Source organism: Labeo rohita, chromosome 11, assembly GCF_022985175.1.
Source record: "Labeo rohita strain BAU-BD-2019 chromosome 11, IGBB_LRoh.1.0, whole genome shotgun sequence".
NCBI classification, from domain to species: domain Eukaryota; kingdom Metazoa; phylum Chordata; class Actinopteri; order Cypriniformes; family Cyprinidae; genus Labeo; species Labeo rohita.
The window spans coordinates 14,523,492-14,550,367 of record NC_066879.1 but is presented as its reverse complement, the minus strand read 5'-3'; the positions used below and the strand labels follow the sequence as shown (position 1 = coordinate 14,550,367).

Genomic DNA, 26,876 nt, shown 5'->3' with positions numbered 1-26,876 from the left:
ATATAATAAAGCTTAATCATAAAAAAACATAATTTTCTTACTCAAATCACTTTTATTATAACACTTTCTTTCAAGACAGTTCTTATTCTACACATTATCAGAAATCTAGAAATTCTTCATGTATATTTATTCATGCCTTATATGTTTATTTTTACATTCATATATTATATGCATAGTATTAAGAAATAGTAAAATTTGCTTTTGAATGAAGTATCACTTTTAGGCTGAAATTTACATACAGTTACATACAGTCTATGTTCTTCCTGTCTCCCTGTAGCATTGTCAGACCTCTTACATTACAGTTACATCAGGACATCTTTCTGCTGTTTTTCAGAATCACTATGGCCTCTTTAAGTTATTATAACTGTGACCTTAATTACCTCCCACATGTAAACCGATAGTGCCTTCAGGACTGTTACACAGGTGCATGTGCAAGAATTGTTTAATTGCATAATTGCATGAAAAATATTGTTTAAAGCCTTTCCAATGAAAGCATTATTGTCCCAGTGATTCACAACTAGGTGATTTACTGACAAAGCAAAAACCCAGTCAAAAAATAAAATAAACTTTACATATTTAATTGCCCATATTCTTATTAAAGATATGCCATAATAGAAACACTAGGAATGCAAATTTAATGATTATATGTTTATTGAACACATATATGTCTGAAATGTACATTTAATTCATGGGAGTATCAAATAATAACCCCATTTATTACAGTAAGGATTAAATGAAAAAATAACACATGAAGTCATGTATCATGAGGCTCTTCTCAAATGTAAAAACACAGATGCAAACATTAACAAACAGACACAAAAACCTTTGGTATCCAGCATAACAATATGTCTTAGAGATGCACATTTATGTCAACACCAGTGGCCATGTGGTTAGCGTGCTGACGTGTGGCGCCGTTGTGCTGTGTGCATCCCGTGCATTCGGGTTGTGGACCTTTCCTGATCTCACCCCCTTCTCTCTCTTCCACTTTGCTTCTTGTCCAACTACACTGTCCTATCTAAATAAAAGCATATAAAAACGCCAAAAATAAAATCTTTAAAAAAAGAAAAGAGATACACATTTATATCAGTTAACCTTATTTGATGATTAAATCTCACAAATGTTGATCTATTTTTGTTTTCATGGTTCAGTAGCAAAATGTTACATATGAATGTTCAAAGAGAATTAATATCTATCTGATTACATGACTGAACATGATGCTTCTGAACCCAGAACAGATACACTGGTTTTTGGGCCAAGTGATATTCCAGTTCCCAGGAATTTGGCCTCCACCCCACCCAGACCAATAGAGGCACCCGTGTCGACTCCAAGTCCCACTTTCACACCAACTGGACCGGCTTTAGCTGACGCACTGGCAATTTCAGCTCGAGCCATTGCTCCGAGTCCAACCAAACTGACTTCAGCACCAGCTGAGGCGTTTGGACCTTTGGCTTCTGCCTCAAATATACTGGCTTCAGCACGAGCTCGTCCAACTCCTGCTTCAGCATAGACTCCAGCTTTGGGAATCCTCTTTCCTGGTTTGTCTTCATGGCCATGCGCATATTTTCCAGCTTGAGTGTACACGTTTTTTTTTGCATACTTCTTTTTTGGTCTGTCAAATGTTTCAATTATGTTTATGGTATCGACTATATCAACATGAGCTGATGCAAGTTGCACACTTGGCCTTTTGGTAGTTTCTTTTTTGATTCTCCAAGTTTCGGCTTGTGTTAAATTCCTATTTATATCACTTCTAATATTTAGATTTACACTACGTTTTTTAATTTTCCCCAGATTTATGGTATAAAGTGTGCCAGATTCATCTGCAAATAAAACAAATGAACTTATGCAGTGCAAACAGACACAAACATTTAGAAAAAACACAAGCTTTATATGAATTTGTCATTTTACACTAAACATTTGAACATTGTGAATGTGACAAGTTAGCTTTACTTAACCTTGCAAGTTCTAAGTTCTGAACCTGTCAGAAGTGGGTATTAATGAAGTAGCATATATTTACTCAATATTAAAAAACAGCTAAGTGACGTTCCTCTTACCTTACTTGATTTTAATGTAATACATGTTAAGAAATGTGTAGTTTATTTTCATTGAGGAGGGTATTTGTGAATGAATCACACTTTTGAGTTCATTCAGTTCAAAGACTTGGTTTCCAAATCAGTCTGAATGATTTGTTCAATTCTCTAAATACACTGTATCGACATGTTACATGAACACCTGCATGTGCTGTCTGTGAATGACTCCATGAGTATATATTCAATTTCATTTCAGGCCGATTCGTTGTTTATGTTTAGATGTTCATTGACGGTTATGACCGGTGTTTTGACGATTTGTGCTACCCTGCCAGATTTTGGTAGTATTATTTGTTAAAACACTCCGGCCTCCAGTTCTCAAACGAAAGCAAGAGCATCAGTTGAGGCGGTAGTATTAAGCAGTACATAAAATATTAAATAAAAAAAAAATTCTGTTACTTTATGAAAATGTCTGAAATGGTTGTGTAATTGCATCTAAAGCACATCATCTGAGACAAAGTACGCAATGTCACTACAGAAAGTAGAAAGTGTCCAACTTCACGTCTCTGTCTTCAGAACATTAGAACATTGTAAATATGACACCTCCACCTTGCATGCTAATATTTCTGTATTTTGTGTGATTCAGTTTGAGATTTGTTTCTTACATCTTCAGAGTGTGTTTGTAATAATATATTTTTACAGTATGTATAATATATATTTCCTCATTTAATAAAGATGCATATTTCAGATTATGACCTATTTATGACCTTAACAAACTACATTGAAACAATGAAGAAGTCTACATAAATTACAACTACATAAATTAACAAGTAATATAAATAATATGAACTACATAAATTAACAAGCAACACAAAAATGTAGCGTTTATGCAAAGTCAGTGTTATTAAATATACTGTAGTCAACATTTGAAGTGGATCAAAAAAGTTCATCAAAGACTTGTCCTACGACAAGAACAGGTATTGTTTTGGTTTTAGCACAATTTTGATGAAAGTTTTTGATCCACTTCAAATGTTGACTGCTATAGACCAACCATTACAATACACTTACCATCTTCATTTCCATGGTTGAAATCTGTGGTATCGGGTGTATCAGAGTCTTCATCATCAAATAAAACAAATAATCTTTAATGCAGTGCTAATGACACAAATGTGTAGAAAACAAGCTTTGTATTTAAATGCACCTACCACTTTCGTCATTTCCGTGACGACTTGACTGTCGTTTTTTAGACATTGTAGTGTGTGTCACAAGTTCTCAATAAATCTTTGGCAGAGTGCTGTTGTGTATCAGTCAGTACCGCCACTCCCTATATAGGGCAGCAACTGGAAGTGAAAGGCAACAATGAGAAGTCCTGCAGTATTGAAGCAAAGCCCTTGCAGGGGCAGATCTACCGCGGTGGCAAGTGCCACCCTAAGAAAAAGCTGTGCCACTGCCACCCCAGAATTATCACAGAATTAAATATAAATGTAAATATAAATGCAGTGCATGTGCTACTATTCAGCAGCAGTGATGAGAGTGTAACGCAACATAATGGCATAAAGCACTTCTTTAAGTAAACTGTGCATGATGGACCCTTATGAACCGGTGCTTTGTGAGTCAAAAATTCAAAGTGTGTCTCAATTCACTAATTAACTGTTTTCACGTTTGTTTAAGAATCAGAAAATTACTGCTTCTCAGCTAACTCAGAAGTCCTCGGAGAAGTCTAATCCTGTCTGGACATGTCTCAGATTCACCCCGTAATTGTTTGGTGATCTTATTCTTCGACCGCCCGCTCCACTTTCATCATGGATATTGGCCTTGTTGCCATCCGACGAAACATGAAGTCAGTAAGATGATGTCGCTCACTAATAGCAGAGTTAGGTAAGAATCGTATTTCTTTTTTTCTCGTTTGCTTACATCATATAACTGATGTTGGCCCATTTTCCCAAACCATTAATTCAGTTCTCAAAAGAAGTAAACATTAGGTAGCACAACTGATAACAAATCAGAAGTTTTGCATTCGAACAATGCAAGAGAGAGAGAGAAAGCTGAACGAATCATCTACATGGGGTTTATACTTATACATACAGTAGGCCTATAATTACAGTACACGGTACCAGTATATTAGATCAGTGGTTTTCAATCTTGGCCCTGGCGACCCACTGCTCTGCACATTTTGTGTGTCTCCCTTATCTGACACACTCAGTTCAGTAGCTAAAGTGCAGTTGCTGGGTTGTTGCTAGAATATATGGTTGAGTGTGTTCTAAATGATTACAGATATTCCCACCTCTGTTAATAACAGAAAATCAAACATTGCGTTCAAAGCTGATTCAGTTTTAGTGCTTTGATATTATTGTATTTCTGTGTAATGTTAGGAGATTCAAATGTTTGTGTTGCTCTAAAACTTGCACTACAACACGATTATTTCATATGTAATATTAATAGATCCGCTCATCTTCTTTAGTACTACAAGCTCATGTCCAATTGCCGAATGTCATTCTGACTTCTCCTAAGCTTCTTTTAGCACTCGTCTCCTTATTTTTATTAAGTGAAGTGACTGTAGTCTTGTTTTACCTCTTCTTGTGGTTTTAAACATTATTTTCACCCTCGTGTACCTTCTCAGTAACCTATGTGGTTAGTTGCAAACAAAAGTTGCAAAGTTTATGAATTTACTTTTCACACCTGCTCATTTCATCCTGTTCTACAGTATACACAGGAAATCATGCACATTTATCTAAGCTCAACACCAGAGTCATTTAAACCATTTCCGGTACTTTCTAAATCCTATAGCTTACACTGTAAAAAATAAAAAACACAATTTGTTGAGTCAGCTTAAAATAATTTGTTACCCTGCTGCCTTAAAATTTTAAGTTCAGTCAACTAGAATAAGTTTATTCAACTTGAAATGTTAAGTTGTACAAAGTAACAACTTAGATATCACTTAGTATAATTTAACATTTCAAGTTGAATAAACTTTTTTTGGGTTGACTGAACTTAAAATTGTAAGGCAGCCAGATTACAAATTATTTTAAGTTGACTCAACAAATTGTTTTTTACAGTGTTTTTTTTTTTTTTTTTTTTTTTTTTTTTTTACTTTTTTTTTTAATGAACAGTAACTGACTTAAAGTCTTATAGACAAAATATGGCGGAATATTGACAGAATTTTTTTCCCGTCATTGGCAGAATTTTTTTATCAGTGACGGAAAAATCTGAAGGCCGTCCGTCATTTTGACGGATTACACTGAGGGTGATCTATTGTAAAATTGTAGCTGTAATTCCCATCCCTGTCCAGTTGGTGGTGAGTGGGCTCCAATGTAGCAGCAAAGCGTTGAATCCAGAACAAAAACGGAACTGTCACAAATGTTTTGCTATGCGTTTGATTCACTGATCTATAATAGAGAACTCATTATATATAGATCAGTGGTGTATAAATATCTACTGAGGTAATTACATTTACTTGAGTTATTATTTCTATAAGTATTTGTATATTTACGTGAGTGCAGTTTTTGGACACTCCACCCACCTCTGGATTTAGTCTGAGATTTTATCACTACTGTGAGATCATATATACAGCATACATACAATCATAGTTTTATATACAAGGCTGAACTACCTCCCTTTTTTTCTGTTAGGAACTGATAAAGTACATGGTGTGTACCCGAAAACTGGAAAGTATGCCAATGCTTGTGTTCTGGGCCACTTTCCCACTTCTCATTTGACACTTGACTAGTAAGCAACATTAACAAAAGACTTCATCTCCACCCCGGACTTCCTGACTCTCATTCCTGATCCAATATTCTTGGTTTCACTTTATTCATGATCTAACATTACACAGTCATGCACACAACTGTACATAAAAAAATAAAATAAAATAAAATAAAAAAAACTCAAAAGAACGGAAGTGATCTTCTCTTTTTATAGAAATGTTTGAAATATTCCAAACAGAGATTGAGTGTTTGGGAATATTCAGACGCACATAAAATATACCATAGTTAGTAAATGAAACATGTTAGATACAGAGTTTTCTAAATGTTATTAAATACAGACCAACTATTAAAATACACTTACCACTATCATCAAATCCAGGGGAACTTATATTTCAATTTCCAGAAATTTTTGGGTATCAGAAGCTCTACACAGGGCTTTGGTGGAGTGTCGGAGGTGAAGTTGTGTCTCTGCCCGTACCACAGCTCCTTTGATACAAAGAATAATGCACCAACTTAAAATGAGACCTTGATCACTTTGAAAACACTTAAATTATTAAAAAAACATAGAGATGGAAGTGTTAGCTGGTAAAATAAACAAACGGAATTCCATGAGCATGTCATCATGTCCTGTTTGGTACAAACATATAATAAAAAAATACAAAAATACAAGTCTACTTAGGACCATGTTGATGCAGATCTGACACTGATTTTACACACACACTGTTAAAAGAACAGGATCTTTTGGACTGAAGACTTCTCCATGGTCTTTTCTGGCTAATAAATCAATGCAACAGGAGACAGACTTTGTTATATAAATACAAGTCAGTATATTTATTACAATTAGTATTGTACAAGATTTGTACAACTACTGTAAAAAAGTATTAAATAAAGTATAAATATCAAAAAGTTCTTTACTCAAGGCAATATCAGCAATGGTCCTGATGCCGAAGAAGCTCTTCAGGTCACGAAGCCGCATCTGATGTCGTGCTCATGGATATTTAAACTTGTGACCTCCCCAAATGAGGTCATCTAGACTGGGAACGCCCTCAACGTCTTTAAGTAGCCTCATTCGTTGTCTCTCCAGTCCATCACCTTTTAAGAACCCTCTCCTCTTTTCCCTCTTATCTCTTATTCCCTTACAGTTTTTCTCAGTCGCTTTGGTGCATTTCTCACAACACTATTTACATTTGCACAACAGTTAATGCATTTCTCAAAACAATTAGTACAAACTGCAAAACCTAGTTGATAACCTGCAAAAGCGTGTCACTTGCTCAAAATGGATAGCTCATTCCTCAAAAGCAAGTATTCATGTCAATGAAAGTGTCAGTGTCATCAAGATGAAAAGTCCTGACACCATTGTTTATGAACAAGATAGTCAAATGGCTTTGTCATGTTTTCATTATGACAGTTTACTCTGTAAATTTTTTCCTATGCAAAAAAGTCAGATTTTGGTGACACTTCCTGAAAATGCTCAAGACAGCACTATATACTATTTGCACAGCCATTTGAAAACTACAGTAAAGCTAGACATTACTGTATTTAGTGAGGTATCTGAGTACAAGACACTGAATATGTATGTTTCACATTTTTACTTCATATGCTCTTTGCAATTCTAATTTATTCAAAGCATTGTGCAAACGAATAAATACACCCTTATTTACAACAAACATAAACTCCCTTTGGGTAGAGCTGTGCACAATTGTAAACAATATTGCAGTACATATTGGAACTGAACCTACAACATATAGGTATGTAAATCATTCATGCACATTTGCAGAAATTGTTCAATTTAGAAGACATTTTCAGGAAAAAAAAGATTTAAAATTTTTTATAAAATTTGCTTGACAGATTTTGACAACTAGTTCAACATTTTTGTATGTAATGACTCAAGCAATGAAATGAGGACTATTAGTTTTATATGGAATGACTATTCAGCATTCACAAGTTTAGTTAATTTTGACTGACATGACATAAGCAAATGATAATGTTATAAAACAGCAGAGAGTTGTATGAAAGCAATTGATGCATGTCCAAAAGCATTTGCAATTTGTTGGAAGGAATGAGAAACTGCTACTATGATGTGCACAAATGACTAAATGTTGTGGAGGTTGAAGTAAATGTTGTGCAAATGTAAATAGTGTTGTGAGAAATGCACCAAAGCGACTGAGAAAAACTGTAATAAACATACCAGACATAACAAAATGTGGTCTTTTTTTCTTATCTCTTTGACCCTGATTCAACTCTGTACAGCCACTTCTGCTTACACATATAACTCTGCAATGCTCTCAAGCCTAACACTAACATTTTTACTGGGTCAATACTATAAGACATCATTTAAATGTTAAAGTTATTGTATTATCAATACAATACCTATGCAACCATTGCATAATTGCCCATGTAAGATTTCTCCAGGAAATAAACAAAATAATAAACAATTTGCCTTACGAAAACAAGTTTATTCAAGTGTGCTTTTAGTATAGTTTCTGTCTACTTTTTATGTACTTCTCAGAAATATACTTAAAATGACATTTAAATATACTTGACTTATATAAGTCTAAATATATTTGAGCAATATTGTTCTCCGAGGTGCTATTACACATCTTCTGCACAGAATTTCCAAAACACAAGTGAAGAAGAAACCGAAACAATAGACACTTCTACATGTTTTTAACACAATCGTTAGTCATAAAGCAGGATCAAAACTGTAACATTATCGAATAAAATGTGGCCCATGAAGAGGTAATATGACTATCATGATTTAGGGTGCTGATTGACTCCATCTACGTCCAATTCATAGTCCTTTTTCAGCTTTTTGTTCAAAATGTTGTTTATTTATTTCTTTTTTATTACTATTTATGAAACTTACCCACATTTAAGTGTTTCTAAAAAAAGATTGCATGAAGCTAAAATAAAATGTTTTTGTTTACAAGCAGATACTCTGTTCTGCAGATACTCTCTGTTTTGTATGTTCAGATATTCATATAACAAAACATATACAATATAATACAAATAATACCTAATAGGGACATACACTGTAAAAAACAATTTGTTGAGTCAACTTAAAATAATTTGTAACCTGGCTGCCTTAAAATTTTAAGTTCAGTCAACTCAAAAAAAGTTTACTCAAACTGAAATGTTAAATTATACTAAGTGACAACTTAGATATTTGAGTTGAATCAACTTAAAATTTTAAGGCAGCTGGGTTACTTACCCATCTGTTAAGTTTAGCAAACACAAATATCTAAGTTGTTACTTAGTACAACTTAACATTTCAAGTTGCCTAAACTTATTTTAGTTGACTGAACTTAAAATTTTAAGGCAGCGGGGTAACAAAATATTTTAAGCTGACTCAACAAATTGTGTTTTTTATTTTTTAAAGTGTAGAAGTATAGTTAAATTATGATGTAAAGTTCACTTAAAGAAAACTTATGAGTATACTTGCAGTATAAAACTACTAAACTAGTAGTTTACTGAAACTATACTTCAAAGTGTACTCAAAATGCTACAAGTATTTAATTAGTAAACTATCAGAGATGTAAACTAGTTGTGTACTCAAAGTTTACTACTGTTATACTTAAAATATACTTTTATATACTAGAAAGTGGGCAAATTTAGTCCCAAGGAGTATTGAAATAGTACAAGTATACTACTAGTACACTGACATTTGTATACTTACTACATAAAGTAACTTATACTTATACTTAATGAAATAAACTTGAAAAATACTTCTTTTTGGTAAGGGCACACAGACAGGAATCTGTGTTTCAGCAATAATCACAACTACATATATCTCCCTCCCTTCCTGTCCAAGCTTTGGCATACTTCCCAGTTTCCGGGCATGCACCATGTTTATCAGTTTATCAGAGCTATCCCAAAAGGGCGTTCGCATTGCAGTGTCCATGGAAAGAAACAAGGAAGAGCAGCAGGAAACACGAAGGGAACAAGGCAACAATAGCTACACAAAGCTACAACCCAAGGTGCTTTTACATAAGAGGACAGTTTTACTCACATATGGCTTGCATAAACACAGTTCGGTATGCTTTGCAATGTTGCCTTGTGAAAGCGTTCTGAAAATGCAAAATTGTAACAAATTTACTCTGTGTTTCTGAACAAAGGAATTGATCTACAGGTATGAAAACACCCTAAAAGACCATGAACAAAGACACAAGAAGCACAGACAGGGACCATGACACTCTGCTAGTCAAATCACTAAATTAATGCCCAAATTCTGTAATTATTTATCAATAGATGTATTACTATACCCAATTTTTAAAACGCTTTTTAAGTCATGTGTTCTTTGTCGCCTTCCTGACAAATATACACAGTCATTTCGAGTAATTTCTCCATCAGTCTCTTTACTTTTTTATTATTCTAGGTTTAACCCTTTATGGATTTGCTTATTTGCAAATAATACATTTTTCATTTTAATGTCTTATTGCTTCTTGATTTTTCCCTACATACTCTTTGTTGGTTTCTTTTCTCTTTATTTTCTTCCCTTCTCTTTATGTGGCTAATTTAATTTAAGTTTTATTCCAAATCTTTCTCTCTTTTTTATTTTCATTCCTAAACTTTATACTGTTTTATTAACTGATCTTAATCCAAATTCATGATTTAGAATAAAACAGGTTGCATAATTTCATGTTCTGTGTATTTCTGCAATGCTTTTGCTTCACACACACAAATTCCTGGAGATGAGTCTGGTACAGAGTGATACCATCTCCCCGAACTTTTCTGACCTTTCTGTTTTAACACACCCACTGAATACTGGTCTGAGTTTTCACATGCAAGTCCCTCTTCTTTCTTGGAATGTCTTTAAGTAGCCTCTTTCGTTGTCTCTTTAGTCCATCCCCTTTTGTTAAGAACTCTCTCCTCTTTTCCCTCTTATCTCTTATTCCCTTAACCCTTTAACTGTCACTGTCCACTCTGTAAGACGCCTAAGTTTACGTTACCATATTACAAATAAATCCTAATCTAATCATGACAAACTATACATCGTTGGAAAGGTCTAAGACTCCTAAATAGATATTTTACCATATATTTGTGTTACAAATTATGTAGGAAAAGTAATAGATTAATATATGTCAAGAGTTCAATTTAAAAAAATCTACATCATAACATGAGTTCTGACCTTTGTCACAAAAGACTTTCTTTGTTGCCTTTTCCCCTATCACACTTTAGAAATCATAAGAAATTATATATCAGTTCAAAACTTAAAATCTCAAAATTCATCTCAAAAATCTGTGTATTTCTGCAGTGCTTTTGCTCCACACACACAAACTCCTGGAGATGAGTCTGGTACAGAGTGATACCATCTCCCTGAACTTTTCTGACCATTTTGTTTTAACACACCCACTGAATACTGGTCTGAGTTTTCACATGCAAGTCCCTCTTCTTTCTTGGACTTTTTAATGCTTCTTATATGATTCTTGATATTTTGTGTTCATAATTTTATTCTAAGGAAGCTGCGTCGTGATAGACTGTCCTGATGCTCCCTGCAATTTTAAATCAAAGCTGTTAACTTCTGTTTTGTAACTTTTTTCTGTCTTTTATATTTTAGCATGTTTCTTGCATCTCCTGTTTAGATTAGCCATTCGACTTAATTTGGTAACTAAATCTCTTATTTTGTCTCAAACTACCTTTCATACCAACATTTTTAAATCCTCGGAGCTCTCTTGGATTTTGTGTGTTAAGATTTAAAGTCTTCAAAATTCATCCATATTTGTCAATAATTCTCATTTGATCATTTTTCATATTTAATCTTGCTTTTTCAAGCTTCTTTAAAGCTATCTTTTTTGTCTTTGCGTTGACTACCAAATGTCATATCCATGCTGTAACATTTATTATTTACAGTGAAAGCATTACTTTCTTAACCATTATCCTTAATAGCACTTTGTAAAAAAACTGCAACTGTAATTTATATAAAGTGAATTTTACTTATGCACTAAATTGCATCTAATAGCCATATTAATTAGCCTTTCTAGTTTTGCAGCTATACTGTATTTATACAAATGAGTTCACACCCCCTCTGAATAAATATAAAAGATGTATTTTCTTAATGAAAACTAATGTAATTCATGGAAAGATGGCAAATTTGAAATGTATTAAAGGCAAAGAAATGTTTGACATTAATATCTGTAAAAAAAAAACAAAAAAACAAACAAAAAAGTACTTTAGCCAATTTGGTTTAAATCAAGATCTGCAGAAATGAGTAAACCCTAGATTGAATTCAACAATTGTATATTATTCTAGTACTTAGTACACTATATAAAAAAAGGTTCTTTATGGAACCATTTAGATAAAAAGGTTCTTTTATGGCATCGTGAGGCACCTTTATTTTTAGGAGTGTATGTCCTCCATAATTTTAAGTATACTGCTCTGACCCTTCTCGGCACTGACTGTATAAGTTCATGACAAATATGTCCTGTTTAGCTACTAGTTAAGGATTATCATGATGTTTTTATCAGCTGTTTGGACTCTGATGGCACCCATTCACTGCAGAGGACCCAAACACATTATAACAGTTATTCTTACAAAGACAGTACTGAAGAGAAAAGCAATAAACATTCCATTCATGTTTACTGTATAGTGTTTTTCACAATACATGTTGTTTCTAAGCAGCTTTACAGATCTTTCTTGTTACAACATTGTTACTGTTACTGTACTGTAACTGTAGATCCAAAGCTGGCATCATCTGAAGTCTTTGCAAATGTTGCCGTTGCCTAAAATCTTTGCAAAGGTTGGATCCAAACTAGAGTTTTTGCATTATCTAATTAAACACATCTACTAAACAAATTCAGAAAGCCTTTGTGTACTTATAGGTAAACAATAATCACAGTTTTGCATTAAAAGCACTTTATGTTTTTGACTTAATGGTTTGATAGTAAAATGTTACATAAACATTTATTTAAAGGTGATTAATACCTGTCTGATTACATGACTGAACATGATGCTCTATAGCCTGGAACAGGTACAACCTTACTGGCTTCGGCACATCCTGAGGCGTTTGGACCTTTGGCTTCTGCCTCAAATATACTGTATTCAGCAGGAGCTCGTCCAACTCCAGCTTCGGCATAGACTCCAGTTTTGGGAATCCTTTTTCCTGCTTTGTCTTCATTACCTTCCACATATTTTTTAGCTCGAGCAAACTTTCCTTCTGTGTAGGCCATTCCTGGTCTGTCATACGTGTCATTTATGTCTGTGATATCAACAATTTCATGATCTGGCGTGGCTTTTCCTTTCTGCTGCTGTTCAGTAGAAAGTATATCACACCCTTCATCTGCAAATAAAACAAGTGAACTTTAATGGAGTGAAAAACAACACACTATGAATTTACACCATTTTACACTAAACCTTGGAACATTGTGAATGTGACAGGTTTTACAAACTGTAATTTCTGCATTTGTTGTGATTTATTCTAAGTTTTGGTTTACCTAACAAACTTCTACACATCATAGTTGTTCAAAATTGTTCAAAAGGCCTAAAATAAAGAAAACATCGGCATCTTCATAATATGTCAATAATAATATGCATTATAGTGCTGCCAGTCAATTTAAAACAACCAATTCATCCCTAATTTTTTTATAAATTAATCAGTCAATCAGGTAGAAAATGAATATAGACTATTAAAATGCACTTACCATTATCGGAATGTCCATGGTATGTTAAATGTAGGTTGTTGTCAGACATTTGTGGGTGTCAGTAGTTTCTAAATCTCAGTAGGTGTTTGATGGAGGGTTGCAGCTAAAGCTGTGTCTCGATCAGTTCCTCTGCACTGTATATAAAGACAGCAAATGAAAGTGAAAGAGAAAAGCAAGAAAACCTGCAATGCAGTAAAATGAACATCCTATGTCCTTGAATCCACTATAGAGGATGTTGTCACTTAAAAAAATCAACAAACTGAAATGGTAACAAAGCAAATAACACATAAACCGTGGCTTGCATTATGAAAACTATTATTTTTATTATTTGTTATTCATTAAAACAGAAGCTCTGAACAGAAGAGTGTGAAAAATACAAGTCTATTTTGACCGTCCCTTAAGAGTGTCGGTGCAAAAGATGACATTGATTAAAAAAAACAACAACAAAAAACAAATTTACAACTCACACAGACTTTTGATAAATAAATATTGTGTAATTACTTATAATGATGAAGCTTAATATAGCCAATTAATTATTTTCAGAATGTTGGTAATTGCTGAATTTGTTCATTATAATCAATGTTTAATTTTCAGATCTATCTGAGAAATGCATTCAGAACATTCAGGCTCATTGAGATAAACAGCATTGTTGCACCAATACACTAAGTGATGTGAAACTGAAAGATTCTCTTCAAGATTCGTGACTCATAAAAAAGAATAAAGAAATGGAGAGTGACTCTTGATAGCCTATATTATTACTGAACAAGGATCTGTGTCTGGTCAGTACTGCCACTCCCTTATACAGTATGCGTAGAATAGGGCATCAACTAAGAGTGAAACAGAAAGTGCATTTTATCTGCAGTGCATTTATTATGGCAAGCGGTTTGAACATTTAAACCTTAAAATAAATATAGATACTAGGTAGGTACTGTTTTTAGCAATCAAAATGTATAGCTGTTAAAAGCCACTGATAAAGCAACTGATACAAATCTAGTTTGATGGTCACTTAAGACCCTGTTCATACAAAGCTGACAAAACATCCAACACACTAGCACTCTTGAAAATAAAGGTTCTTTATTTAAATCTGTGGTTCCATGAAGAACCTTTTACATTAAATTCTTTATTTTGGAAAAATGTCGTTTAGATATTTAAAGTGTTCTTTGTTTTAAAGCATTTTGTCATTAGTAATTAGTTTATCTGAGGTTTTGTGAAGTTTCATTTCTCTCATCACTAGTTAGGAATGACCTTATTCAGACTGAATCCCCCAAATCCCCCAAATCCACCTATATGTGTATCTTTTGGAAATTCAAAGCAAACAAAGCTGCTTTCTTATAGAATGTTTGGACAATGTTTGTACTGAAGAGAAAAGCAACAATACAATATCAAATTGTATTGCCCTAAATATAAAGATTTGAATCTGGGGATTATGATATAGTAGAATGTGTTTTTCTGTTTCTTACCATGTGTGGAAAAGTACCGGCTGCTAGGAGATGCAACCTTGAAGGTTAGGGAGGGAGATATAAAGATGGAGGAAACCCTCCCCTCTTTGTCACACTCTGCAGCAACTTGTTTCTGTATGACTGTCTGACATTCTGACAAAGAATAAAGCTTATAAAAGACAATTGACTGTTTGACTCTTGAACAGTGAGAGTCATTTTTATTTTGCCACAACACCTGAATGATCCACAGCTGTTTTTTTGGTTACTGATAGTTGTTCATGAGTCCCCAGTTAAACTGCCTGCTGTTCTTCAGAAAAATTCTTCCAGGACCCACAAATCCATCTTTTCACACTGAATGAACATGAACAAATATCACTAAACAAAAAAACAAACAAACAAACAAACAAAACCAGCTGTGGATCATTCAGGTAGACAACACAGTATTAAGAATCAAGTGTATGTAAACTTTTGAACAGGATAATTTTTTATAAATTCAACTATTAATTATTTTCTCTTGTGGACTATATGTGAACATTAATCTTAATATATTCTATTTGCTTTTTGTTCAATAAAATAAAATAATATGAATGAAATAAAACTACCTATTTTGTATGTAAATGAATTAATGTGTACTTAAATCTCCTTAAATTAATCAGATTTATTTTGCATTGTATTTTTATTTTAAATAATAAAATATGAATATGTAAAATATCCACAGATTTCTTACTATGGATTTACTGTGGAAATATGCACATATTTTGTAGGCTAATGCAATTTGCCCTCCATTGTAAATTTTAATAGACACTACATGCATTTTGTCCAATAATATATTTTACGTGTCATTGTTACATATTCCCTGTGTGTTGTCTGGACTTTCATGTTTTGTAGTCAGATTGTAGTCTTTTCCTTAATTAGTCTCCCCTTTTTACCTCGTTAAGCTTGTTACACTGTGTGTATATATAGCCCTTATGTTTCTCTTGTTGCTTTGTCAGTTGATGTTTGCTGTGTGTGTTCCCTGGCTCTCTGTGTGCCTGCATTTTTGGCTTATGTTTATGTTTGTTTATTCACTAAAACCCAGTGCACTTACTGTATGTCCGCTCTCTCGCCTGCATTCGCTGGATACAATAGTACAGTAATAGACTTCATGTGTAGTTGGATTCTTATGGACTAATCTGAGATCACTTTTTTGCATGTTTTAGTTCAAATTAATTTGTAAATTTACATCTGAGAGATTTCTTTACAACTAATGTGATTAAGGGGTTGCACCAAACTGGGTCATGATAAATTATTTAAAACATGAGATACAAATACGAATAATACTGTTACAACATGATGTACTGACATATAAAATTTATCTACTAGTGGCTGTTTTTTGAATGTTGTCCTTTACACTGGGAAGGACAGTATACTGAAGAGAGAGGCAATAAGCATTTAATGTGCGTTTATTTGTATAGCACTTTTCATAATATACTTTGTTTCTAAGCAGCTTCACAGATTAACATAATTCATGTTGCATTGTTACAATTAGGAAGTATTCTGTTATCAACCACTGATTAAAGTAATGTCCATATGGCAGTAATACACATATAACATGTTTTGTGGTTAGTTAACATCATATATATTTAGTTGAGCAGACACAACAAACATGTTAGACAACAATTACAACGTGTGCTTATAAAGATTGCAATATGAAGATAATATTTGACAGTTTTGTATGTTGATCCAAAAAAGGTGTCATCTGAAATCTTGGCAATTCTAAAAATCCTAGCTAATTAAACGCACCTGCATAACCAAACACAAAAAAAATATTTTTAAATTGAAAAAAAAAAAAAAAAAAAAAAAACTCAACAATTGTAGAATTATAAAAAGTAAATGTACATTTACATATGTTACATATAAATATTCATAAATTAATTAATACTTGTCTCATTACATGATTGAACATGACACTTCTGAATTCAGAACAGATACTCCAGTTTTTGGCCCAATTGAGAATCTGGTTCCCAAGAATTTCATCTCTACCCCACTCAAACCAATAGATGCACCCGTGTCGACTCCAAGTCCCACTTTCACACCAACTGGCCCGGCTTTAGCTGACGCACTGGCAATTTCAGCTCGAGCTATTGCTCCAGCTCCAACTGCACTGACTTCAGCACCAGCTGAGGCGTTTGGGCCGTTGGCGTCTGCTTCAAATATGCTGGCTTCAGCATGAGCTCTTCCAATTCCTACTTCTGCAAAGGCTCCAGCTTTGGGAATCCTCTTTCCTGTTTCATTTGTAAAAGCTTCAGCATGTGTTCCAGCTCGAGCATACTTGAGTTCTGCATCGGCATATGCTTGCCTGTCGTATGTGTCAATTACGTTTATGACATCCACTGTATCAACATGAGCTGATGCAAGCTGCGCATTTGGCTTTTTTGTAATAGTCTTTTCGACTTTCCATGTTTCCTTTTTAAATAATTTCTTATTTATGTCACTTGAAAACTTTAAACCGCTGTGTTTTCCTTTATGCTGCTGTTTGGTATGATGTATAGAAGATCCTTCATCTGCAAATAAAAAATAAAGACTTATACAGTGTAAACAGACAGACATTTAGAAAAACAACATGCTTTACTTGAATTTAAACTTTACCCTTGTTAAGTTGGTTTTACTCAGCCTTGCAAACTGTGAGCTCTGGTTTGCCCTCTAATTGTTCAAAAGACCGCTTAAAGAATTAGTTCACTTCCAAAATCAATATTTCCTGATAATTCACTCGAAATTATTTTCAGTTGAAAAACTTTTTTTTTTTTTAATTTAATTTAATTTATTTTTTATTTGATTGTTTTGCTAGATAAGTGCCTAATTCCTGGGGTGGGATTGTGTGCCCGTTAAAGCTGCATTGCAATTTAGACCTTCAACCTGTTGATACCCATTGAAGTCCACTATATGGAGAAAATCCTGGAATGTTTTCCTCAAAAACCTTAATTTTTTTTTTTTTTTTTTTGACTGTAGAAAGAAAGACATGGAGATGTTGGATAACATGGAGGTGAGTAAATTATTAGGAAATTTTGAATCTGGAAGTGAACTGACCTTTTAAAAGAAAGAAAAGTGATCTACATCTTCAGATTCATAATATTTTTTTATGATAATAGAGTTGTCAATTAAAACAATGACTAATTACCTAAATACATTTATATATTATGTACTTAATAAATTACCCTGCAGTTGTATTTTTAGTATACTAAACTGGTATATTTAAAGTCTGCTAAATTGGAACAACTAATTTTGTACTAAAAATTAAGCACTTTAATTGTACGGAAGTAGAGCTGAAGTCCAACTAAAGATAGACTGAAGTATATTTGATTGTGCTAAAGTGTAACTATTGCAAATATACTTTAGGTACACTTGAAATATTTTGCATTTAAAAACTGATAATATTTAAAGATCATGCAGTCCTCATCAATACTGACATTAAAACATTTTTTAGGCTTTATATTAAGTAGTGTAGACTGTGCAAATAAAGTTTAATTACAATTTTTATATCAGTAAGTCTCGAGCGATATGTCAGTAACTATGTTAATAGACTTGAATTATACTTAAATTGACTTTAAGTATATAATAAATGTATTTTAAATCTATTGCTTTTTTATTAGGGTAACCACACTTTTTTGTAATTAATTGTGATTAAATGCACCTACCATTAAACTTAATATATTTTTATATTGTAATACATATTTTCACATGAATCTCTAAATGAGTGTAGAAACAACACAATGTCTTAAATAGGCTTATATAGACTAATAAAATGCACTTACCGTGATCGTAATGCACAGGATAGCTTAAATGCCGGTTTTTGTCAGACATTTGTGGGTGTCAGTTTAAAATTCTTAGTAGGTGTCTGATGGATAGTCGAGGGTGGAGCTGTGCTCGGTCAGTTCCTCTGCCCCTTATATAGCAGAACAACAGCTGAAAGTGAAAGTGAGAGTGAAAGTGAAAGCGTAAAGACCTGCAATGCAGTTAAATGGAACAGCCTAGAATTCACAAAGCCTGTAGTCACTTAAAAACAAAAGAACACATAAACTATGACTTGTATTATATATCGTCTCAGGTTACGTATGTAACCCTGGTTCCCCGAGGGAACGAGACGTCGCGTCGGAAAACGCTATGGGAACGCCTCCAGCGTGACCGCGCTCTGAACACGTGTGAAATCAGACCAATGGAAGAGCGAGACGTCACAGGCGGGTGACGTCACAGACCAGGAAGCATAAAAGCATGTGCGCCAGAACGAACGGCAGCTTCAAAGAGAAGCAGCGCTCGCAGGGACGCAGGAAGCTGGCCTCGAGACGCGGCGTCTCGTTCCCCTCGGGAACCAGGGTTACATACGTAACCTGAGACGTTCCCCTTCGGGAACTCGAGCCGCGTCGGAAAACGCTATGGGAACGAGATGCCCACGCCACCAGCTCCAAGTCCCTGCCTAGAAGAGCTAGGAAGGACCGAAGAACCAGGGGTCAAGAGGTCAAGACGGTAGAACCTGACAAACGTAAGGGGCGTGGACCAACCCGCAGCGTTATAGATATCCTGAAGGGGAATACCCGCAAGGAAAGATTTAGAGGCCGCCATGCTACGGGTGGAATGAGCCTTCACCCCCAAGGGAGGAGGAAGGCCCGAAGACTCATAAGCCAGGAGGATAGCCTCGACTATCCACCGACTTATGGTCTGCTTAGAGGCAGGGAGACCACTACTCTGAGGACCAAAGCAAACGAACAACTGGTCCGACCTTCTCCAAGTAGCCACCCGGTGAACGTATGCATCCAGCGCTCGAACTGGACACATACAGTTCAGCTTCTGCTGGTCAGGCTCCCGAAAGGGAGGAGGACAGAAGGCCTGGAGTACGACAGGCCGTGGTGCAGAGGAAGGGACCTTAGGGACATACCCAGTGCGAGGGTGAAGAAAAACTTTAGAAAGGCCTGGAGCAAAGTCCAGGAAAGAGGGGGCCACAGAAAGGGCCTGCAGGTCACCAACTTTCTTTAGAGATGAAAGGGCTAAAAGAAAAGAAGTCTTAAAGGACAGATGACAGTCAGAGATCTCTTCTAAAGGCTCGAAGGGAGGAAGACAGAGAGCCTCAAGCACCACAGACAGGTCCCAGGAAGGGACACGAGGTCGTACCGGGGGCCTTAGCCTCAGCGCACCGCGGAGGAAACGTGTAACCAGGGGGTCCCTACCCACTGAAAGACCACCGAGAGGGCGTGGTAGGCCGCAATGGCCGCCACGTAAACCTTCAAGGTGGAGTGGGATAACCCTGCAGACAGCCTGTCCTGCAGAAACTCCAGCACTGAGCCAACTGGGCAGTTAACTGGGTCCTGCTGGCGGCGTCCACACCAAGAAGTGAAAAGTTTCCACTTCAAGGCATACAGTTTCCTCGTGGAGGGAGCTCTAGATTGGAGTAGGGTCTCAACAACCTCGGTTGAGAGACCGGAAGCTAAGAGGTGCGCCCCCTCAGAGGCCACACCCAAAGCTTCCACAGCTCCGGCCGGGGGTGAAGGAAGGAACCCCCTGCCTGTGAGAGGAGATCCCTCCTGACGGGAATCTCCCAGGGAGAGCCGTCGAGGAGGGAAATCAGGTCCGAGAACCATACTCGGCCCGGCCAGAACGGGGCTACTAGAAGAAGGGATACCCCATCCCGGCGCACTCTCTCTAGAACTCCCGGGAGCAGGGCGATCGGGGGGAAAGCGTACAGACGCAGCCTCGGCCACGTCTGTACCATGGCATCCAGCCCCAGCGGAGCTGGATGAACTAGAGAGTACCAGAGGGGACATTGCGCATTGTCCCTCGTGGCAAACAGGTCCACCTGGGCTGGACCAAACACTCTCCAGATCTGCTTCACCACCTCGGGGTGAAGCATCCATTCCCCGGGCCTCGGCCCCTGTCTCGACAGGACGTCTGCTCCCACATTGAGATACCCGGGTACAAAAACTGCTCTCAGTGAGAGGAGTTTGCCCTGGGACCACACAAGGATCTGGTGCGCCAGCTTGTACAAGGGGCGCGAACGCAGACCTCCTTGGTGGTTGATGTAAGAGACCACCGCCGTGTTGTCGGTGCGGACCAACACGTGGCGATCTCTCAGGTCCGGGAGAAAGTGTTTCAGCCCTTGAAACACGGCCAGCATCTCCAGGCAATTTATGTGCCAACTGAGATGGCGACCACTCCACAGACCGCGGGCAGGGTGGCCACTCATGACCGCTCCCCAACCAGTGAGGGATGCGTCCGTCGCTAGCGTTACACGGCGACAAGGAGCTCCCAGCACCGGGCCCTGAGACAAGAACCAGGGTTTCCTCCACATATCTAAGGCACGAAGGCATCGCCGCGTGACCTTGATCATGCGAAGCGGGTTTCCCCTCGGGGAGACCCCCTGGTCTTGAGCCACCACTGTAGGGGTCTCATGTACAGCAGGCCAAAAGGTATCACGTTGGACGCAGCTGCCATGAGACCCAGCAGTCGTTGAAACTGCTTGACAGTGAGTGACCGGCCTTCCTTCACTCTCATGACTGCGGCGAGGATCGACTCGATCCGAGCAGGAGACAACTGTGCCTGCATCGTGGTCGAATCCCACACCACGCCCAGATAAGTGGTTCTCTGTACTGGAGAAAGCACACTTTTCTTGGCGTTTAGTCTTAACCCCAGCTCTTTCATGTGTGCGAGAACGACATCTCGATGCCGAACCGCTACCATCTCCGACTGGGCCAGGATAAGCCAGTCGTCGATGTAATTGAGTATGCGGATGCCCTGGAGTCGCAGGGGAGCCAGAGCTGCATCCACACACTTCGTGAAAGTGCGGGGGGAGAGTGCTAGACCGAAAGGAAGAACCCGATATTGGTAAGCTTCGCCCCTGAAAGCAAACCTCAGGAACTTCCTGTGTTGAGGAAGGATGGAGACGTGGAAATACGCGTCCTTTAGATCTATCGTGACAAACCAGTCCTCGGACCTGATTTGTGACACGACCTGTCTTACAGTCAGCATCCTGAACTTCAGCCGCATGACTGAGCGGTTCAGGAGGCGGAGATCTAAAATGGGACGCAGGCCCCCATCCTTCTTGGGAACAATGAAGTACCGGCTGTAGAACCCGGACTCTCTGAACTGAGGAGGGACCACCTCGATGGCCTCCTTCCTCAGGAGAGTAGCTACTTCTTGCTCCATTACCAGACCCTGCTCGGGACCCACCAAAGTGGGAAAGACCCCGTTGAACGGCGGAGGTGAAGCGCCGAACTGAATGCGATAACCTCGCTCTACAGTGTGCAGGACCCAAGCAGACACATTGGGCAGTAGTTTCCACGCTGCCAAATGATCTACTAAGGGAACCAGCCTCTCGAGACTGGCCTCTGGTGTTACACGGGTCGCTAGACCGGTGTCCTGTAACGGTTGCCCGGCAGGAAGCACCTGATCTAGCGGACCCTGAGACCCCCGCAGGGGGTGGCGAGCCCCCCAGCTCTGGAACGTCTCTGGCCGGAAGAGACTGAGGGGAAAGCTCGCAGGAGGCTGCTGCGCCCTGAATCACCGGCAGGGTGGGCAAGACAGCCTCCCGAGGGCACAGGGGGGAGCCGGACACCGAATAATGCGGTGCACCCCGGAACTCCCCCGATGGGGCTACCCTCAGCGGCCCCGCACCATCAGGGCCGCTTGGCCGAGGACCTCCTAGACTGAAGCACGACCCGCAGATCGGGCTTCGTCCTGGGGCCCCCGACCTAGAGCGTCTGCGCACCCGCCCTCGATGGGGAGGAGTGCGGGTGGCGACGCTCTGTTTCTGCGTTTCCCGGTGTGAGGAGCTGGTACGCGGACGAGGCTGCTCCAGCTCAGCAGCCTCGTGAGTTGGACGGCGGCGAGGGAGGAACCGCTGGAACGCCGCCGCTTGCTTACGCGCCTCCTGGTACCTGTCGACGACCGCATTGACAGCGTCGCCGAACAGGCCAGAAGGCGAAAGCGGGGCGTCCAGGAGGAAGACCCTGTCCTTTTCTTTCATATCAGACAGGGTCAACCAGAGATGTCTCTCCGCAGCCACAAGGGAAGCCATAGACCGCCCGATGGCACGGGCGGTCTCCTTAGTGGCACGGAGAGACAAATCAGCGGTCCTCCGGAGCTCAGAGATGTCACAATCCCTGATCTCCGCGCCTTCGTCCAACTCTTTAAGCAGGTCAGCCTGGTACGCCTGTAACACCGACATGGTGTGCAGACACGCACCAGCCTGACCCGCAGCCGCGTACCCCTTGCCCACCAGCGCTGAGGTGACTCGCAGCGGCTTGGAGGGCAAGACCGGAGCCTTCAGAGACGATGCCGCGGCGGGGGACAGATAGCTGGCAAGTGTCTGTTCCACCCGGGGCATCGCTCTGTACCCCCGCTCATCCAACCCGCCCACATGACCGTAGTTATAGGAGGCGGGAATGAACAAGCGGGACGAGAACGGGTTATTCCACGATCTCGACACCTCAGTGTGGAGATCGGGGAAAAAAGGAAGGCTCCGGCGTGCTGAAGGTGGGCGAGACCGCAGAAACCTCTCGTCTAGTTTACTAGTCTGCGGTTCAACCAATGACTCGGGGGGCCAATCGATATTAAGCTTGGCCACCGCACGAGTCACCACCTCCAGCAGCTCCTCATATTGGGGAAACGATGGTGCTTGAACATCACCGACACTCTCCACATCAACCTCCTCAGAGGAAGATATGGGGAGTGTCGAGCCCGTCCCCCGGGGGGAAGAATCCGCAGCGCGGGCTTCCTCACCCAGAGACCGGGCTGGGGATCCGCTAGATCCAGCTGCGAACCCCACGAATGCAGCCGCCGCCCCGCCTCGGCGGAAGCGGGACCAGATCCGCGGGGAACGCTGCTGAAGGCTCCCAGCTGGAAGAGAGCCTTCCGGGAGCGGAGTGTGTGCAGACTCATCTGCACACAATGTGGGCAATCAGCCCCCTCGAGGGCTGTTGCCGCGTGCTCCGCTCCCAGACAAACCACGCATAGAGCGTGTGTATCCTTACCCGTAATAAAACGAGGGCAAGGAGGAACACACGCTCTAAAACGCGGCTCGTCTAAATGCTTGGTTTTCTTACTAGCTTTTCTAGACATTTTTGTGCAAAAAGAAAGTGGTGCAAACTAGCAACCAAAGGCACAAAAACAGAGACACACATAGAGCGCTGCTGAAAGACAGAAGCTGCCGTTCGTTCTGGCGCACGTGCTTTTATGCTTCCTGGTCTGTGACGTCACCCGCCTGTGACGTCTCGCTCTTCCATTGGTCTGATTTCACACGTGTTCAGAGCGCGGTCACGCTGGAGGCGTTCCCATAGCGTTTTCCGACGCGGCTCGAGTTCCCGAAGGGGAAAGACTGTTATTTGTATTTTTTGTTATTAATTAAAACAGAAGCCCTGAACAGAAGTGTCTGAAAAATATTTTATAATCAAATTATATTTGCTTTCATCTGTTGCCTGAATACACTATATTTAGGTCCATGAAAAAATACTGCATTGAGGTCAAAAGTTTACATCCCCCTTCCACAATCTGCAAAATGTTAATTATTTTACCCAAATAAGAGGGATCATACAAATACATGTTATTGTTTATTTAGTACTGACCTGAATAAGATATTTCACAAAAATATGTGTGTTGTTACCTGAATAATTTTGTTCAGTGATAGCTGTTCATGAGTGTTAATGAATTTCACTGAATGTTTAGAGACAAAAAGTCACTATAGCAAGTCAGATCCTCTAGACTATAAGTTGTCACTGGTAAAATGACTTGCAATTTGTCTGTCTACACTCATAATATAGTTATAAGCAACAATTAGGACTAAGCACCCTCATTACAGCTCATTAATCCTATATGATTTGCACTTTTTTCTGCCATGCAAAAGAAACTATAGAACGATATTTTAATTCAGCAATGAATTTACTTTTTAAAAGACATCTTTAAATGGTAATGTCTTAAGATGTATTTGCACTCTTTCCTCTTTCCGTCTCAGCTCATGAGAAAATCATGGAGATGATAAGGAGAGAAGGATGCAGATGGGAAGAGGCTTTAATGGATGCACTCTTGAACATTCAGAATGAAGCATGATCTGGTGAGTTATTTAGCTTTCTAGAAATACATGTTTTCTTGGAAAATTTTGATTTTGATGTTTATGAAACTTAAAAATAAAACAAATTTATTTTGTCTAAGATGTCATTTTCTGCTCCTCGCATTGTCATTTACATATTCACAGATGGAAATATGAACCCAAGTGATGTGTTGAGGTGGGTCCAATGTGGTGAATACAGCTTATTTGAAAATGGAACAAGCTAAATCATCAGTAGTCTGGAAGATCCAGAGCCCAAAGGCATAAAAAGACTGTTTAAATATTATACAAATGTACACTTGTACACTTATAGCAAATATAAACTATTTGCTTTGAATGCATTTAAAGGAACACTCCACTTTTTTGAAAATAGGCTCATTGTTCAACTCCCCTAGAGTTAAACAGTTGAGTTTTACAGTTTTCAAATCCATTCAGCCGATCTCCAGGTCTGGCGGTAGCACTTTTAGCATAGCTTAGATCATTGAATCTGATAAGACCAATAGCATCTTGCTCAAAAATGACCATATATAATGACAATATTTTTCCTATTTAAAACTTGAGTCTTCTGTAGTTACATATTGTACTAAGACTGACAGAAAATGAAAAGTTGCGATTTTCTAGGCTGATATGGCTAGGATTTATATTCTCATTCCGGCATAATAATCAAGGAACTTTGCTGCCCTACAATCCAAGTAGGGATAACTGCAGGCGCAATGATATTACGCAGTGCCTGAAAGTGACCGGAACTAAGTTTGTATAGATGCAGAGTTGAGTAATATATTATGCCGAAATGAGAGTATAGTTCCTAGCCATATCGACCTAGAAAATAGCAACTTTTCATATTTCATTCATCTTTGTACACAATGTAACTCTAGGGGAGTTGGAAAATGAGTCTATTTTCAAAAAAAGTGGAGTGTTCCTTTAAGAATTGTGTGAGAATTTCTAATTGATAATTAATATTATTATATGACATTTAAAAACTTTCTTCATGAAAATTTAAAGGATCTTAAATGACTGAACGGTCACTTTTACTTTCTGTTTAGTATTTTATGGACTTTTAGTACATTGTTCCTGTTTTCCTGAGTCTTGGTTCCTGTTTTCTTGGTTTCTAGATCATCACCACCTGCATCATCCAGTTTCTTGTATATACAGTATGCCTTGATAATTTTTTTCTCATTGTCTGGGATTGTATTTTGCAGCAAAGCTGTTAACATTTTTGCTCCATATTAAAATGCCAGCTTGTGTTGTGTTTGCTTAATAAAGATAAACTGCTGCATTAAGATCCATCTCTCCTCTTCTTACCTTGACTCTGGTATAAGAGAAAAATAAAATATAGCTACAAGCTGCAGTCCTTGTGTAATACTTTTATTCTGCTAATATACCACCCCATTTAGGTGGTACTGGTTCAGTCCAGCAGATAGTAAGAGATTGCATATGGCATATATGCATATGCATATACTTTAGCATCAATAATGGATTTTTTATCACAGATTAATGTTTCCTTTAATAGGAAATGACCATTTGCTCATGGAATTATCATAAGAAAGCAATTAAGCTCACTGATCTAAAAAGTTAAAAAAAAAAATCCACCCAGCTCAGTAAATAGTTTTTTTTTATTAACTGTAATATAAGCATCACAGAGACTATTCAACAACATTCCATAAGTTTATAAACTTGAACATGACAAAGGAGAGAAACATAACTGCAGTACTGCACATATTTAGTTTTATTCATTTTCCCCACAATATTCACATTGCTTTCTCTTGTCACTACAGTCAAATATATTAATAAATAACCGTTTGTTGCAAACTGTATTTATTGTACACAGTGGCAATAGCATATTTGACCAAAATGTCAGCATCGCCAGTAAGCTGAATACCTAGCTTTATATGGGTACTTTAATAAAAATCCTATGGATACTGACTAAATAGCTTCTGTGTTTTGGCTTTAATAAGATTTCTGCAATAAATGGCCTGTCATACATGATTCCTGTATGTTCTGTCAAC

The 26,876-nt window shown here is 38.3% G+C and overlaps 2 protein-coding genes across 3 annotated transcripts; both read right to left on the bottom strand.

The window, feature by feature from the left end:
- Window positions 1–633: 633 nt before the first annotated feature.
- Window positions 634–6,715, bottom strand: LOC127173091 (uncharacterized). 2 transcript variants are annotated; one of them, XM_051122729.1, is made up of 5 exons: window positions 6,644–6,715; window positions 6,090–6,214; window positions 3,230–3,364; window positions 3,093–3,140; window positions 634–1,817 (listed from the first exon to the last, which is right to left on the bottom strand). In XM_051122729.1, the coding sequence occupies exons 3-5, from the start codon at window positions 3,273–3,275 to the stop codon at window positions 1,198–1,200; spliced, it is 714 nt and encodes a 237-aa protein (XP_050978686.1). In that variant the 5' UTR covers window positions 3,276–3,364; window positions 6,090–6,214; window positions 6,644–6,715; the 3' UTR covers window positions 634–1,197. The 2 variants fall into 2 exon arrangements, with proteins under 2 accessions (XP_050978686.1, XP_050978687.1); XM_051122730.1 differs by lacking the exon at window positions 3,093–3,140.
- A 13,442-nt stretch (window positions 6,716–20,157) lies between these two features.
- LOC127173486 (uncharacterized) lies at window positions 20,158–23,888 on the bottom strand. Its single transcript, XM_051123399.1, is given in 4 exon segments — window positions 20,158–21,191; window positions 21,194–22,187; window positions 22,237–23,708; window positions 23,801–23,888. Coding segments are annotated over 4 exon segments (3,486 nt in total). The 3' UTR covers window positions 20,158–20,259.
- Window positions 23,889–26,876: the final 2,988 nt, after the last annotated feature.